Here is a 15,015-nt window from a genome sequence, read left to right on the forward strand (position 1 = left end):
TTTAGTTTAAATCTAAATAATATAAAATAAAAGGAAAAAACGATAAAAAATTGTTTGTAAAAAGAATTATTTGAATATCTTTTTATTGAATTTAACTAGATGACACCTGGCCTGTTAGTATTCAAATTTATATATTCATGTAAAAATAATTCTAAACATTTTTATGTGAATTTTTAACGTAGTTATACCAAATATGATAATTAAAAATTAATGGCCTGATTTTTATTGTTCCCTATAACAGCTAATAATGTATGTACATTATATTATGTTTGTTTTTAGGTTTTGGTTTTTGATTGTGCAAATATGCCAGACCTGGATTCTTAATTAATTTCTATTTATGTGTATATAATAGATGTTGTGTGGAGAGCACCCGAAAATTCTATAACTTTGTTGTCTCTTAAATACTTGTTTGTCAACATCATATATATTCTCATATATAATAATGATCTAATTTTTTTTATAGATGCTATAAAGTTTATAGCTAGTTAATTTTTGTCTTGGTGCATGAGTAATAGTATATACAGTAATAAGCACTAATAGATGCTGAGTTTAATTGACTAAAAATGTTTTACCACATGTTCAAATCAAATGAAGTTATTATTATATATAAATGTAACAAGCAAATGTATGTTTCTCTAGCTCTAATTCAAGAAAAGAAGAAGTCATTTCGTAGAAACATAACAAAGCATTTCCAATTTCCAAAGATTCTGTTCTACTTTGCAGTCTTAGTTTCCACCGTTGATAATGTTTATTACCATACTTATTATAAGTTAAGAGAATATATATAGATGTATTTTCCGAATTCTAGAGACTATTATTGCTGTTAATAATCATAATCATTATTTTCTTGATTATTCTCCAACGGAGAGAATTTTGACCAAGTATAAGGCATAGAAGCTACTAAAACATTTATGTAGACGAAACATAATTGTTTAGAATTTCAAGCACAAATTTTCTAATCTCCTTATTATTAGACGTTTTGTTTATTTATTTTAGTAGCTTTTAGAAAATGATACAATTTGATGAACAGTGATATTATATTTGCTACTTGGTAAAAAGGCTTCTCTATCTATATTTTCATAGGCAAACCAATTTTTTCATTTTTTTTAAATATATATTAGTCTCAAATATAATACTCAATGGCGACTTTATAGCTATGGAAATTGGAGAAATTTGTAAGTGCTGAGAGAGTAAATTAAATGTGTGTTTTTATTTTGATAAATTAACTGTTTTTCACATTAATATTATAAATTTATTATTATATTTTTAATTAAATTTTAAAATATTAATAAAATAAAAATAAAATAGATAGTATAAAAATAAAAATATTGATTTGTTCTAATAAGAACAGGCAAATTTTTCTTTTCTTAAAAATTGTTTCTTATAGAATGATGCAATTGAGATTCTGATTTATTTATTTATTTTTATGATATTTTCTAGTCTAGTAAAATAAGAATTAATTTATATTGACTAATAAATTATTGTATATGCAAGATGAATTTTTGATACTTGTTTAAGTAGATTAGTAAATTTATGATTGACTAATGCAATTTAGTTAGTGAGAGTCTGAATTTATTTTTGAGTAATATTAGGGGGTCAATAACTTTGATATCTTGTAATCATTAATTGGTTATCAATAATATTTTTAATGGTGTGAGATTATATCCAATGGTAAGAAATCATTCATTTTTCTTTTGATAGTTGAGTGTTGGCTAGAAAATATAAGAATTGCTGGCCCTAGACTTTTTTTTTTGGGTCATGCTGGGAGTCTGAATTTGACTTTGGAAAGAAAGAAACAGTAACTGTGACCCAACTAACTAAACGGTTGTTAATAGTTTTTCTCTGTCCATGTCCGAAAAAAAACACAGTTGCAAGATTTGGGCCACACGAAAATTTCGGGCCGGTGTCGGAAGCCCATCAAAAACTAAAACCCTGCAACTTCACCTCTCTGCTCACTACTCAGTACTCACTCTCGCTCCTAAAACCCTCGCCTCTCTGTTCTTCCCTTTCTTCTTTTAGGGCTTCTCCCTCTCCTCACTCACAAGTCAAAATCCTCATCAAGCTCCAATGGCTACTATTGCTCTCAGGAATTCAAGTTCTAGGCGACTCTTCCCATTTTCTTCTCAAATCTTCTCTTCTGGTTGCAGACCCTTCCCCCCTCTCTCTGAATCCCCCTTTTCAAATGACAAGCTCTCTCCTTCTTCTTCATCTTCTTCTTCTTCCAATCCTTGGTGGAGATCCATGGCCACCTTCACCAGAACGTAAGTTTTGATACTTCAATTTCACCTCTCATGGTGTTCCCAACATTGTGCTTGGTTTCTAACTTAATGCTTTATGAAAGGAAAAATTAGATTTTTACCTGTGAAAGTAGAGTTATGGTGTGATTTGTTTTTGGAAGTTGATTTGAACTTAGATGAATGGGTTCTTGGATTTGTTTGGATAGTATGTGATTCTGTGATTGTAAGGAGCCTTTTGGTTACTTCATGTCAGAAGTCTCAAGTTGTTGCCTTTTACATTTCCTCTTATTGCTCTGAGGTTTCTTTTGCTGACAGAAAACCCCATGTTAATGTTGGAACTATTGGGCACGTTGATCATGGGAAGACTACACTCACCGCAGCAATTACCAAGGTTTCAGTTCCATCTTACTCTACATTTTCATTATCATCATGTTGTTCATGTTACTCCACTTTTGTCTAGCTCGTCCTTTTCCATTCCCACGATGCTATAGTAAATTAAATTTGAAAAAAAGGATTATCTTATGGAGTTATTTCGTCTTACCTTTGATCAGGTTTTAGCCGATGAAGGAAAAGCTAAGGCTATAGCCTTTGATGAAATTGATAAGGCTCCTGAAGAGAAGAAGAGAGGAATTACAATTGCAACGGTTGGGACATAACGTTGTTCATTTTGGCAGGCCATTGTGGCCATGCAGTGAATTTAGTTCATTTTACAATTCCTGCCCTTATGATATGTACTTGCTCAATGTTTAAATTTTCAGGCACACGTTGAGTATGAGACTGCTAAACGACACTATGCACATGTTGACTGCCCTGGACATGCTGATTATGTCAAAGTAAGCTTAAAACGTTTGCTTAATGGAAAAAATGTTAATTATAATTAGTATTGCCCAACAGAAATTGCGCAACTAAGTTGTAAAAGAGTGATTGAGTTGTTACCTAGGATTGTTCCACACTTCTACTAGTATGACAAGGTGGTGGAATGAGATGATTTTTATTTATTTATTTAAGTGTGGATCACAAGATAATTTATATCCTGACTTGACTTTTAATGCATAAGTTATGCTTCTGCAATTTTGTGCATGTGGGACTATGCACATATATAACAACTAGCCATCGTGCAGAATATGATTACAGGAGCTGCACAAATGGATGGTGGAATACTTGTTGTATCTGCTCCTGATGGACCAATGCCCCAAACCAAGGAGCACATTCTTCTTGCTCGCCAAGTAGGTACCCTATTGAAGTGGTTTGTACATAATCCAAGTAAACTTTTAGCTCCTGAGTTACCTTCTGCCATATTAATATCTTGACATGATATATGCAGGTCGGTGTGCCTTCTCTGGTGTGCTTTTTGAATAAAGTTGATGCTGTCGATGATCCAGAGTTGTTAGAACTTGTAGAAATGGAGCTCCGGGGTAGGGTGATTTTCTAGGATTTTGCCTTATTTGTAAATAGTATGCGTGCATAGATTTCTGTTTTCCATGTGTTCGAACGTTTGCTTATGTTAATTATGAATCTGGCAGAGCTTCTAAGCTTCTACAAGTTCCCTGGAGATGAAATCCCCATCATCAGAGGCTCAGCATTGTCTGCTTTACAGGGTACAAATGACGAAATTGGAAGAAAGGCCATTCTAAAATTAATGGATGCTGTAGATGAATACATTCCTGACCCAGTTCGCCAACTTGACAAGCCTTTCCTTATGCCCATTGAAGATGTTTTTTCAATTCAGGTATATGGGAATGAACTTAAAGTTCCTATGGATTTTTTAAGCTGAATAAATTGAATATGGGAAGAACATGTAATAATATTCTTTCAATATTTGATTCTTTGATATTTTAGTCATGGCTAGTTTAACCTTCTTGTTGGTGGAACACTTTTTGCATATATCTTTTTTCAATTGGAATATTGGATATGATAGTTAAGGGGTTAATGTTCAAATTGGTCCTTGAAAGATTATAGATGAGTTAATTTGGTTCCTAAGAGATTCAATGCTTCAATTTGATCTTTGAAAGATACTAATGTGAGTCAGGTTGGTCCTTTGATTAACTTGCTGCTGACTTGTCATGTGGCACGTTAAGAACGTAATACATGGCAAGCTTTACCTTACATGTCAATAGTTATTAGTGACACATCAACAAGAAGTTAATGAACAAACCGAGTATGCTTGTGGATATCTTTGAGAGTACAAATTAGAATCTTTGAAGGACCAAATTGATTTTTGTGTGATCTTTTAGGAACCATTTTGAGCACTAACTCGATAGGCCGATAGTTAAATGTTGATTCTTTGTCCCCCACTCCCCCCCCCCCCCTTTTCTTAATCGGTGTCAAAATTTACTTATACATTTTTTATCAATGCTGTTTAGTGCTCATGAAAACCTTCTTTGGTTTGCTCTTGAACATTCGAAAGTCACATTGTGATTTAAGCTATGATTTCCAGAATGTTACTTCAGCTTCCTTATAATTTATTTTTTGATGAAGGGACGAGGAACAGTTGCCACCGGCCGTGTTGAGCAAGGAATCATAAAAGTTGGTGATGAAGTGGAGGTTTTGGGTCTAATGCAGGTTTGTTCACCAAGGCTTTTCCTGGGTTTTGGCATTCTTTTAATTTTAATGCATTCCATTTTATTAAAAATGACAATTGCTGAATTTTTGTCTTAATATTCTTTATTTGCAAATTTAGTGATGTAATGGTTTTTTCTTAGATGGGCATATGTAGTGGTGGGTTCTAAAACTGAGTTTTTCTGTTCAGGGTGGCCCTCTTAAAACAACAGTTACTGGAGTTGAGATGTTCAAGAAGATTTTAGACCAAGGACAGGTGAGTGATTTGCATATTTATCCACAATGACTTCTCACATGGCATTTGCGAAACCAATGAGTCTTTTTATATTTTCATAGGCTGGTGACAATGTTGGTCTTCTTCTTCGAGGTCTGAAGCGTGAGGACATTCAACGTGGTCAGGTTAGTTGCAATTATCAAACTTTTCCCTTTCTTAGTGCTTGTGTATGCAACGTGAAACCCCACATTCAACCACTTATCTGACAATGTATTTGTATTAAAAAAAAGGTTATTGCCAAGCCTGGTTCTGTAAAAACATACAAAAAGTTTGAGGCGGAGATATATGTACTCACAAAAGATGAGGGTGGGCGACATACTGCTTTCTTCTCTAACTACAGACCTCAGTTTTACTTGAGAACTGCTGATGTCACTGGAAAAGTAGAATTGCCCGAAAATGTCAAGATGGTTATGCCTGGAGACAACGTGACTGCTGTGTTCGAATTAATTTCAGCTGTTCCACTTGAACAAGGTCAGTAAAACTGTAGGTCAAGAGGAATTTATCATCGCAACCTGTTCCTGTTGCTACCTAACCACATTATCCACATGCTATACAATGTTATCCTTGCCTTTTCTTTTAGCCTTTGTAGCTCGTTTATTTACCCATTGAATCATCTAATGCATTTTATGATGGGAGCGTTAAAACTTTGCTTTGCCAATTGCTGTTTGTTTTTTCAGGACAAAGATTTGCTTTGAGAGAAGGAGGCAGAACAGTTGGTGCAGGTGTGGTGTCAAAAGTACTGACTTAATATGCATGCCGTTCTTCAATTCTTCAAAAAGGGTTGGAAGCCCTGAGACTTTACTATTATCTTCAAATTACGACGACGTCGCAATCAATTAAAATATTTAGCAGTTGTTTTGGATGAAATTGAGTAAATTTTAGAGAAGCTCACCTTAATTCATTTTTGTAGTTTAAATTTTGTCAACGTTCTCTTGGTTGCTGCAGACCATTAAAAATAATTTGTGAATCATCTTTCTCTCTTTTACAATAATGCTCATTAGTAAACCGATTTTGTTTACAAAACTGGATGAATATATTGATGTCCTATATTTTGGTTAATTGACTAAATTTATCATAAACTAAGAAAGTATCGCTTTCGCTTTTGCCATCATTCTCAATTTGTATGTGGTGATTTGCATAATACAGCACAAAAATTATCTGTTAGCATATATTTTAGCATCATTTTATGTTAATCATTTTTGTTAGACTATACCGTGGAACTTTAATTCGTCATACTAAGTTAAATTTTTTTCCTTTTTAAGTCATTCCATTACAAAAGTCACCAAAAAAAGTCATTCCATTACAAGACGTGCTCCTTTTGTATTGAAAATTTGGAGCATTGATATACCAGAGGGAGTAAACAATGTAACATAAGTAGATTCAAAGACTTGATTTTCATTGGCTGTGCAAAGCATTCATCAAACATGGTTCTATTAACACTGATCACATTCCAAAATTGTATGTTACATATAACATCAACAATAACAACCAAGTGTTGATATACATTGTTCCTTGAAGCTCTCTTACTAGAACTAACTTAAAAACCGAGCTAAGGCTTTAGCTTATTAGCTTCAACCTTCACAGCTAGGTATAAACATCAAACCAGAAATTTTGGCAGTTAAACTTGTTCAAACTACTCTTCCATGTATCTGGCAATGGTAGTTGGTCAATTCAAGCAAGCCTCAGCACTGCAACCGCTAGCAATGCTGCGGCGCTCCAGTAGATTCCCTGTATGCTCTTGTCTAGTTTCTGAATCATGTCCTCTTCTTTTGATCCTGACTTCCCTGCATTCTTGCTAATGCTGACTACTGTAGCCCTTAGCTTATTTACTGCCCAAGAAAGCCAAACCAATGCAAATCCAAACACTGTATTGAACATCTTAGATGCAGAAATGGGAATCCTTCCACATGCAAGCTCACACATAACAGATAGCAGGACAGCGAGGCCGGTCCCAGCAATACCAGCAGAGAATTGTGTCAGCAGCTCGGAAAGCTCAGGGCCAGATTTCTTCAAAGAGAGCATTGCTGTTTGCCGGCGTTGCTTCTTGTCTACCATCAATGACAGAAGGCTCTCGCATGCATGCATGCCGTTCCTCTTGTAGAGATCCCTCTCGGTGCTAAGCTTCTTTTTCTTTTTTTGAGATGGCTTCATTTTGACTTTCTCAGGACTGCTAAGCAAAAGACAACCATTAAATGTAAATATTTCTTCATCAACAATTCACCATATGGCTAAATCATAAGTTGAAGAACCTTAGAAATTATTTAATCATTGTGTGAAACATACTTCTGTTTTCTTGAGTTAACTTTTAATAGTCAAACTATCTCAGTAGTTTAAATTTAAATGCTAAACTTCCAAGGTTGGATGGTAGAGATTGATGGTTTGCCTATTGGAAAAAATCAAACCCCTTCCAAAGTCAGAAAACAGGTGCTAGGAAAAGTATATTTTACATACCTCTTTAATGGAGCAGTTAAGGCAGACTCAATCTTCAAGGAGAATTGGCCTCTGTCAATAATATTGAATATCAGCAAAAGTCAGCTTATCAGTATGAAACTAGCAATGATAGGCCATCAAATCCAGAGATTGAACATAAAGTAAAGAAATTGGTTCAAACTAATTAATATTGATTATCGAACATGCAGTGATATGAAACACCAATACTCCATAATAAATTTATATGAGTGCTACGGATTTGATGCTAGGATTTTTATCCTTCATCATTAAGCCACTCAATTTTACACATTAATGGACATAATTTTTCAACTGGTTGTAATTTATACACAATAGAGTTAACAACATTATGACTTCATCATGCAAAGACCGGTACCTATCAACATTTGAAAGGATAATATTTTAAGATTAAACAAGTTGAATTTTATACCTACTAAAGTACGGAACAAGCATAGACTTCTTTTCCCCATTATGCGAATTTTCCAATATGTATGACTCAGCCACTGCAGCAAGAAAATCTTTCATCTCAATCGCAGAACCCATAAATGTGACTTGACCATCTGGATGAACTGTAATCTTTGAAGTAATAGCTGAATCTTGAACAAATTCCAGTAAAGGCTTTGGGATGTAGAATTCACTATTTGGCCAGAAAGGAGATGACAATCGTTGCGCTTTATCAATGCCTGGCAATTGCAATTTTGTCAAGTCCAATAACAGAGATAAATTTTCTCCATCTATGCCTGGTTCAGCAGTCCTGGACTGTAGAACCTGCAAGATCTTATCACGCTTTGTGCATTGTTCAACAATGCCAGAGCTGAGAAGTACTGGATTTGGGCAGCTCTCTGCAACCATTGACAAATGATCTTACTCAGAAGCCAGAATAATAAGATAATACAAGAAAAATTAGCAGCATAAATCATCTTAAGCATCTGAAGAGTACATGCATGGTTATCAACTGAATTTTTATCATCTGCAATATAGTGCAAAATACATAATAACTGAGAGAACAAACCAATCTTGTAACTCTGATATCTAATCTGTAGTTATCACTCTCATGTCTAATCTATTGATCATTGGATTTAACATCTCATTGGTAAATTGAAATAAAGATGATACACTCCATCCCTGATGGTCAATGACACATTCAATCAAATATTGGAGGTCATCAAATCACAAGAACCACTCAGCGATGTTGAAATTTGATGTGTTTACTGGACAAGTACATCAACAAATAGAACTTTAGGTATTGTGGCTAGCCAACAGTCGACTTCGCCACATAATTAGTCTATACAAAATGAGATAGAATAATAAATTAAAAGATTAAACAGCAGTGAGCAGTTGCAACACAAGGTGGGAACGAAGTCCTGCTAACACACAAATAACTATACATCATCAAAGAAACAGCAAACAGTAAAAATGGCTGGATATATCATACGTTGGATGTCAATAAATATCGGCCTTTGAGCTGAGAACTCAACATTGATAAGCTGATTGTAATCCAGTAGCTCACTTCTAGATTTCCGTGACTCCTCATTTGGATGCGACTTAAGACAAGGATATCGATATGTGATAATGTCGGGTGCAGCTCCTAATGCAGGCAAGGATGTTTGACAAACCTACCATAAAAAGAAGATAAACAGATGAATAACTATACACAAGCACACAACTAAATGGTCATGCATATGCAATTTTCCGGAGTAATGGCATCTTAGAGTCATCCATGAAATTTCAACCCCAAATTTTTATCCCATACATCAGTTATGATTCATTATCTACAGCTGTATACAACTTCTAACACAATCATAACTACAACCATATTTGGATGGAGGAGTTTGGAGCATACATTTGTTTGCTTTGAGTAAACAATTGTTTAAAATCATATGAACCTAGAGAAAACTTATCATGTAGCCTCCAAATCAATCATCCAATCATTCATCATAGTAAAACTTGTTATAATTATCCAAACTTGAAATTAAAATAATTACCCTCCCATCTGTCCCTTCCATCAAAAATACCAAACATACCAAAAGAATTCATACAAAGTACAGAGATTTTAAAACAAAACAGCTCAAAAAATTCACAACCACCATCAAAATTTCAAAACTTGAAGAAATTCTAAGATCATAAAATGGATGTTTACTTTGGTATTAGTGGAGGAGAAGGAAAATTCCGGGTGCAATACAAGGCCTGGAGGGTAACCACGAGAAGCCATCAAACAGAGTCTCTGAAGCATTTGGTGGTCTAAGAATCCAAAAGCTCCCTCCTTTGGTTTTTCCGTCAGAACCCCATCTGCTCTATCGCTTCCTGCACCTCAAATCTCCGGAGATTTTATGCAAGTTCGTTTTTTGGTGACATCAGACCAATCAGCTGCACAAAAATTGTATTGACCAAAATAAACAGTAATAAATAAAATAAAATAAATGAAGGTGAGAGATCCACTTATTTATTCCAGAAACTTCCAAAAACGAGAGAACCAATGGCATTGAAGAGCGTCATAATCCAAATTGGACTCGGTAAATGACAACTCTAAACTCTCTCTCTCTGCCGCTCATTATTTATATATTTTCCTTAAGCAAAGATATAATTAAAATGGGTTAGATAAATTAAAATTGAAAGGTTGGTAAGATGAGAAGCAAGTAAAAATTTTTTCATTATTCTTCAATCAAAAGGTAATATGATACGGACTAAATTTCACTAAAGTAATGAAAATGAAATATAAAAAATGAGAATATATATAAGTTTAATAGTAATCAAATTTTCATTTTTAATTTTGCGAAAGATTTTTTTGTATAACTCATAAGTCATATATAATAAAATTATTTCTCTCACTTTACTAATTTTCTAGTTTTAAAAAATCTTTTTTCGAATTGATTAATTGTTAAAAGTTACAAATTTAAATGTAAAGATAAAAGCATATTTTATTAATCATTATATATTTTCTCTTTTATGATTATAATTTCTATTAGTACTCATTTTTCAATAAACATGTGAGAGTAAAATAATTATAAATTAATTAATAAATATTAAAATTTCAAACAATAATTAATTTAAAATTAAATTAAATTAAAAAGACAATTAATTTAAAATGAAAGAAGTAATTCATAATCCTATCACAACAAAATATTACATAATTCTTATTATAGATTAAGGCTTGATTTGATAACATTTTTACAAAAAATTATTTATCATTTTAAAAAATACAAGTATTTTATTTTGTATTTAGTAAATAAGAAATCATATGTTTATATTTACAAGCTTTTAAAAGTTGGATATATTTCTTAAAGATAATTGATGTTTAACAAAATTTGAAAAATCTAATATAATTTTATATATTAAAAAATTTAAATTTATTATTATACTTACATATATTATAATTTATTTAAATTTTAAAAATCATTTTACTAAACATAATTATTATTACCTATACTTATTAAAAAAATATTTATTTATGTATTCTTTTTAAAAAATTATATTTAATTTAAATTACAACATAATACTATCACTTTTAAAACACTATATTTAATAGATAATTCAAATAAATTATTTTCAAAAACTAAAAACTTTATCAAACTAACTCTAAATCCCTATATACACCTTTCAACTTATTTGTATGGAAAAAAAATTGTTATATACGTTGATTTATATTTATATTTTGTACCTTATATGACATTAATTTTTCTTTTTAATAATTAAAATTAATTAAATATTGGAATGGACAATTATATTAAATCTTAAAATATATATTAAATATGTTTAATACCATATTAACAATTTCTAATTTGTTAACCTACCACGCGAAAATAGAGCAAACATGAGAGAAAGGAAAAAACAAAGGAATTGTAACATTATAAAGAAAGATGCACTATTCAGTATTCACTACGTAAGAAATGAGCTTAAACAAAAATGATTACTACTAATAACGTTTAAAATAAACACGTGAGTCGTGTAGATGCGCGTCTTCCTAGTTCCCAATAATTCATTTTTATTATCCCTGCAAGAAATAAAAAAAAAACCTATTATTATTTAAAGCCATGCTGAGTGAGGCCTTTATTCGTCATTTCATTTCTGAGTTTCGTGTTTCTCTCTCTATTCTTTCCTTCTCTGTCTTCCCCCTCTCTTCGGTTCCGTGAACCCAAATTCGAAACCCTAGAAATTCAGCTTCCAGAATCTGACAATTCCTCTATTGGAACCCGAGATTTTCTCACCAAGTTCGTCCAATTACTCACTCAATCAAACTCACATACTGTAATCCGCGCCCCGAATTTCCCATTCCCATTTCATCCCAAAACCCTCGATCGGCGTCAATTTCCGAACAATTCGATCGATTTAGCTACGGTGGCTCTCGCGCATGGGTAAGATTTTCCGAGAAACCGCGAAGCCGTCCTCCAAGTCCGCATCGCCGTCTTCGTCTTCGGCTCCGGTAACGACGTCGTCTACTTCCGTCACCGAAACAGTTAGGGGGTCTCATCATTTCAAGATCACGGGGTATTCTCTCTCGAAGGGGATTGGGATTGGGAAGTACGTGGCCTCGGATACGTTCTCGGTTGGTGGGTACGATTGGGCGATCTACTTTTACCCTGATGGAAAGAGCGTTGAGGACAATGCCACCTATGTTTCTCTATTCATCGCTCTCGCCAGCGACGGCACCGACGTTAGGGCGCTCTTTGAGCTGACCCTTTTGGATCAGAGTGGGAAGGAGAGGCATAAGGTCCATAGCCATTTCGAGAGGACGCTCGAAAGCGGGCCGTACACGTTGAAGTACCGGGGGAGCATGTGGTATGTTCAATTTTTTGTCTTTTTTGTTTGGGGTTTGGCGATTTAGAGAAAAGGTTTTAGTCTTGATTTATTTACCTCAGCCTTTGTTTTCATTTATATAGTTGTGGATTTATATCGATTGTATACCTGTGGTTCCTGTAATTATTGTTTGGAAGTATATTTTCGGCATGTGTGGCGTTTGAATTGGTTTCGATCACTGTGCATGTATGTTAACTTGTGGTTTTTAACTGTGACTGATAGCTGTTATGTTTATTTACAATAAGTGAATTATGTTGATTTTAAGTAATTTGAGTACTTCTTCCTTGGGAAATCACCCATCTATTTTGTTTTGAATGATGCTGTTGGATTACCATTTTACGTAATCTGATCATTTGGTATGCGTTTCATATGTTTATGGGGATGGTTCAGCTGTGTGACCGGGCTATATGTGTTGATGTTATGGAAATGGTTAATGGAATACTAATTCGAGGAAGAGGTGTTTTGGGGTGGTAGGAAGAGGTAATTCGCATGTTGTTTATGAGTAATTGCATGCAAAACAATTACTTCAATAATGTGCAAATTTGTCACTAAATCAACTATGTTGAGTATGATTTTTTGTGGGCATGATGTAATAGGAACATTTGTGGCCTAATTGGGTTTTATTTTCATTTCATGTTTCTAAATTTTCTCCGCTTTTGGGGTTTGTGTTTTATGAAGGAGGCAGTGAAAACATTTTTTTTATATTTCTTTTACTGTGTTCTTCCAGTTTAGCTTACAAAATTTTGAAATAGACAACACTAAAAATGAAATAAAAACAAACAGATCCTTATTTGTCTCATTTGTGGTTTATGTGCACCCATGCACACACAAGTGCTTGTTCTAAGCCAGTCGAAAGAGTTTGGGAAATGCTGATTGATTGTTTGGTATTGTGTGTTTCAGGGGTTACAAACGGTTCTTTAAGAGAATGGCTCTAGAGACGTCTGACTACCTTAAAGACGATTGTCTATCTGTGAATTGTAGTGTTGGTGTTGTGAGATCACGCACAGAAGGCCCTAGAATCTATTCTATAGCAATTCCACCATCTAACATTGGTGAGCAATTTGGTCAACTACTGCAAAGCGGAAGAGGAACTGATGTGAGTTTTGAAGTGAATGGAGAAATTTTTGCAGCCCATAAATTGGTAATAGCTGCACGATCACCCGTTTTCAGAGCCCAACTTTTTGGTCCTATGAAAGATCAGAATACCGATTGTATAAAAGTTGAAGATATGGAGGCTCCAGTCTTTAAGGTATGATTAAATGCTTTTTGTGATTCTTTTTCAATTTGCTTTGTGTTTCCGAATGCTTGGGGTTTTGGACATTAGCATATTTATATTTTCAATGCAACTAGGTATCCTTTAAATATTCTCCTTTATTCATCCTTTAGAAGAGAGAGAAAATAAAAAACAAGTAACTTACCTGATTTTTTTTTAAAATTAGTACGTGAAAGTGGGTATTCAAATTAATTAAATAATAATAAATCCTTAAAAAGGCTGACTAAGACTGAATTTTAAAGGACAAGTAGTATTTTTCTTATATCTTTTGTTGGTGTTGCGCGCGTGTGCTTTTTTTTTTCTGAAAACAAGAGAAAAGGAAAAAAAGAGGGGGGGGGGGGATTGGATGTACATATGCTCTGGGTTATAGTCTGGCTGTCTGGGACTCGGGGTTTGTTTATTGTTGTGATTTGTGAAACGTTTTCTGCAGGCATTGCTTCATTTTATGTACTGGGACACTCTACCTGATCTGCACGAACTCACTGGGTTGAACACAAAATGGGCAACAACCTTGATGGCTCAACATCTTCTAGCAGCAGCCGATCGGTATGCCTTAGAGAGGCTTAGGATGATGTGTGAAGCGAGTCTATGTGAAGATGTTGCAATAAACACTGTGGCTACGACCTTAGCTTTAGCGGAGCAGCACCATTGTTTTCAGCTAAAAGCAGTCTGTCTCAAGTTTATTGCAACCTCCGAAAACCTCAGAGGTGTGCTTTTCTTCCCTGGATTTCTACTTCTTTGCTCACGAAATATTAGAATAGATAAATATGGTTATTAGGGATTGTAAATCGTAAGTGCCTAGTGCTGGAATTATTATGTTAAGTTAATCTGGATTGGTTTGAATAGAAATATTGATTCACCTATATTTCTTCATCAACTAATTATTTCTCCCGTTTGGGATTTTCAGCCGTGATGCAAACTGATGGGTTTGATTACTTGAAGGAAAGCTGCCCTTCTGTTCTGACAGAGCTATTGGAGTATGTGGCTAGATTCACTGAGCATTCGGACTTCATGTTCAAGCACAGGAATGATGTACTCCTTGATGGCAGCGACATAAATGGGAGGCGGGTGAAGCAAAGGCTTTAATAAGTCTGTGTACACTGTCTGAACTGAAACTGCTTTCTGTAGAGTCCTCTTTCACTCTCCCTTTTTTAAAAAGGATAGCGAGATAATCTTCTATAGGATTTAGTGGCAATTTTTAATTTTCTTAGCTAATTCATGTGTATGAGACGTAAATGTAATTTGTGATTTTACTTACTGCTCCGTTTGACTCTCTAGTTTCTGTAATATCTTAAGTTCATTTTCGCTTTCTTGTGAAAGAAACGTGTCTGAAAGTAGTGATCACTGATAAGTGCCGCGTGTGTTCACAATTCATGTATTCGTTTGCTGTTATCATCTTAAAGACGTGGGAAGGGTATTTTCTGATGACA

General features: G+C 34.1%; 3 protein-coding genes across 4 annotated transcripts; 2 read left to right on the forward strand and 1 right to left on the reverse strand.

The window, feature by feature from the left end:
- Window positions 1-1,953: 1,953 nt before the first annotated feature.
- Window positions 1,954-7,036, forward strand: LOC112696172 (elongation factor Tu, mitochondrial). Its single transcript, XM_025748793.2, has 12 exons — window positions 1,954-2,261; window positions 2,553-2,628; window positions 2,789-2,881; window positions 2,996-3,070; window positions 3,359-3,463; window positions 3,562-3,652; window positions 3,761-3,966; window positions 4,716-4,799; window positions 4,987-5,052; window positions 5,133-5,195; window positions 5,301-5,541; window positions 5,748-7,036. The coding sequence occupies exons 1-12, from the start codon at window positions 2,068-2,070 to the stop codon at window positions 5,816-5,818; spliced, it is 1,365 nt and encodes a 454-aa protein (XP_025604578.1). The 5' UTR covers window positions 1,954-2,067; the 3' UTR covers window positions 5,819-7,036.
- Window positions 6,446-10,088, reverse strand: LOC112696173 (uncharacterized). Of its 2 annotated transcripts, none has more exons than XM_025748795.3 (5): window positions 9,659-10,088; window positions 8,954-9,134; window positions 7,949-8,360; window positions 7,522-7,572; window positions 6,446-7,237 (listed from the first exon to the last, which is right to left on the reverse strand). In XM_025748795.3, the coding sequence occupies exons 1-5, from the start codon at window positions 9,749-9,751 to the stop codon at window positions 6,742-6,744; spliced, it is 1,233 nt and encodes a 410-aa protein (XP_025604580.1). In that variant the 5' UTR covers window positions 9,752-10,088; the 3' UTR covers window positions 6,446-6,741. The 2 variants fall into 2 exon arrangements, with proteins under 2 accessions (XP_025604580.1, XP_025604579.1); XM_025748794.3 differs by having other exon boundaries at window positions 6,446-7,240.
- A 1,461-nt stretch (window positions 10,089-11,549) lies between these two features.
- LOC112696175 (BTB/POZ and MATH domain-containing protein 2) lies at window positions 11,550-15,015 on the forward strand. Its single transcript, XM_025748796.3, has 4 exons — window positions 11,550-12,294; window positions 13,213-13,561; window positions 14,016-14,292; window positions 14,493-15,015. The coding sequence occupies exons 1-4, from the start codon at window positions 11,867-11,869 to the stop codon at window positions 14,669-14,671; spliced, it is 1,233 nt and encodes a 410-aa protein (XP_025604581.1). The 5' UTR covers window positions 11,550-11,866; the 3' UTR covers window positions 14,672-15,015.

This window comes from Arachis hypogaea, chromosome 6 (genome assembly GCF_003086295.3).
Source record: "Arachis hypogaea cultivar Tifrunner chromosome 6, arahy.Tifrunner.gnm2.J5K5, whole genome shotgun sequence".
Classification (NCBI taxonomy): Eukaryota; Viridiplantae; Streptophyta; class Magnoliopsida; order Fabales; family Fabaceae; genus Arachis; species Arachis hypogaea.

Excerpts from the sequence above, each read along its gene's own strand:
- LOC112696172 (XM_025748793.2), top strand. The coding sequence starts at position 2,068 with ATGGCTACTATTGCTCTCAGGAATTCAAGTTCTAGGCGACTCTTCCCA. Across the intron at positions 2,629-2,788 it reads TCACCGCAGCAATTACCAAG|GTTTTAGCCGATGAAGGAAA; the intron begins GTTTCAGTTCCA and ends ACCTTTGATCAG. Across the intron at positions 3,653-3,760 it reads TGTAGAAATGGAGCTCCGGG|AGCTTCTAAGCTTCTACAAG; the intron begins GTAGGGTGATTT and ends TGAATCTGGCAG.
- LOC112696173 (XM_025748794.3), bottom strand. The coding sequence starts at position 9,751 with ATGCTTCAGAGACTCTGTTTGATGGCTTCTCGTGGTTACCCTCCAGGC. Across the intron at positions 8,361-8,953 it reads GATATTTATTGACATCCAAC|AGAGCTGCCCAAATCCAGTA; the intron begins GTATGATATATC and ends CAATGGTTGCAG. Across the intron at positions 7,573-7,948 it reads CTTGTTCCGTACTTTAGTAG|AGGCCAATTCTCCTTGAAGA; the intron begins GTATAAAATTCA and ends TATTATTGACAG.
- LOC112696175 (XM_025748796.3), top strand. The coding sequence starts at position 11,867 with ATGGGTAAGATTTTCCGAGAAACCGCGAAGCCGTCCTCCAAGTCCGCA. Across the intron at positions 12,295-13,212 it reads AAGTACCGGGGGAGCATGTG|GGGTTACAAACGGTTCTTTA; the intron begins GTATGTTCAATT and ends TGTGTGTTTCAG. Across the intron at positions 13,562-14,015 it reads TGGAGGCTCCAGTCTTTAAG|GCATTGCTTCATTTTATGTA; the intron begins GTATGATTAAAT and ends CGTTTTCTGCAG.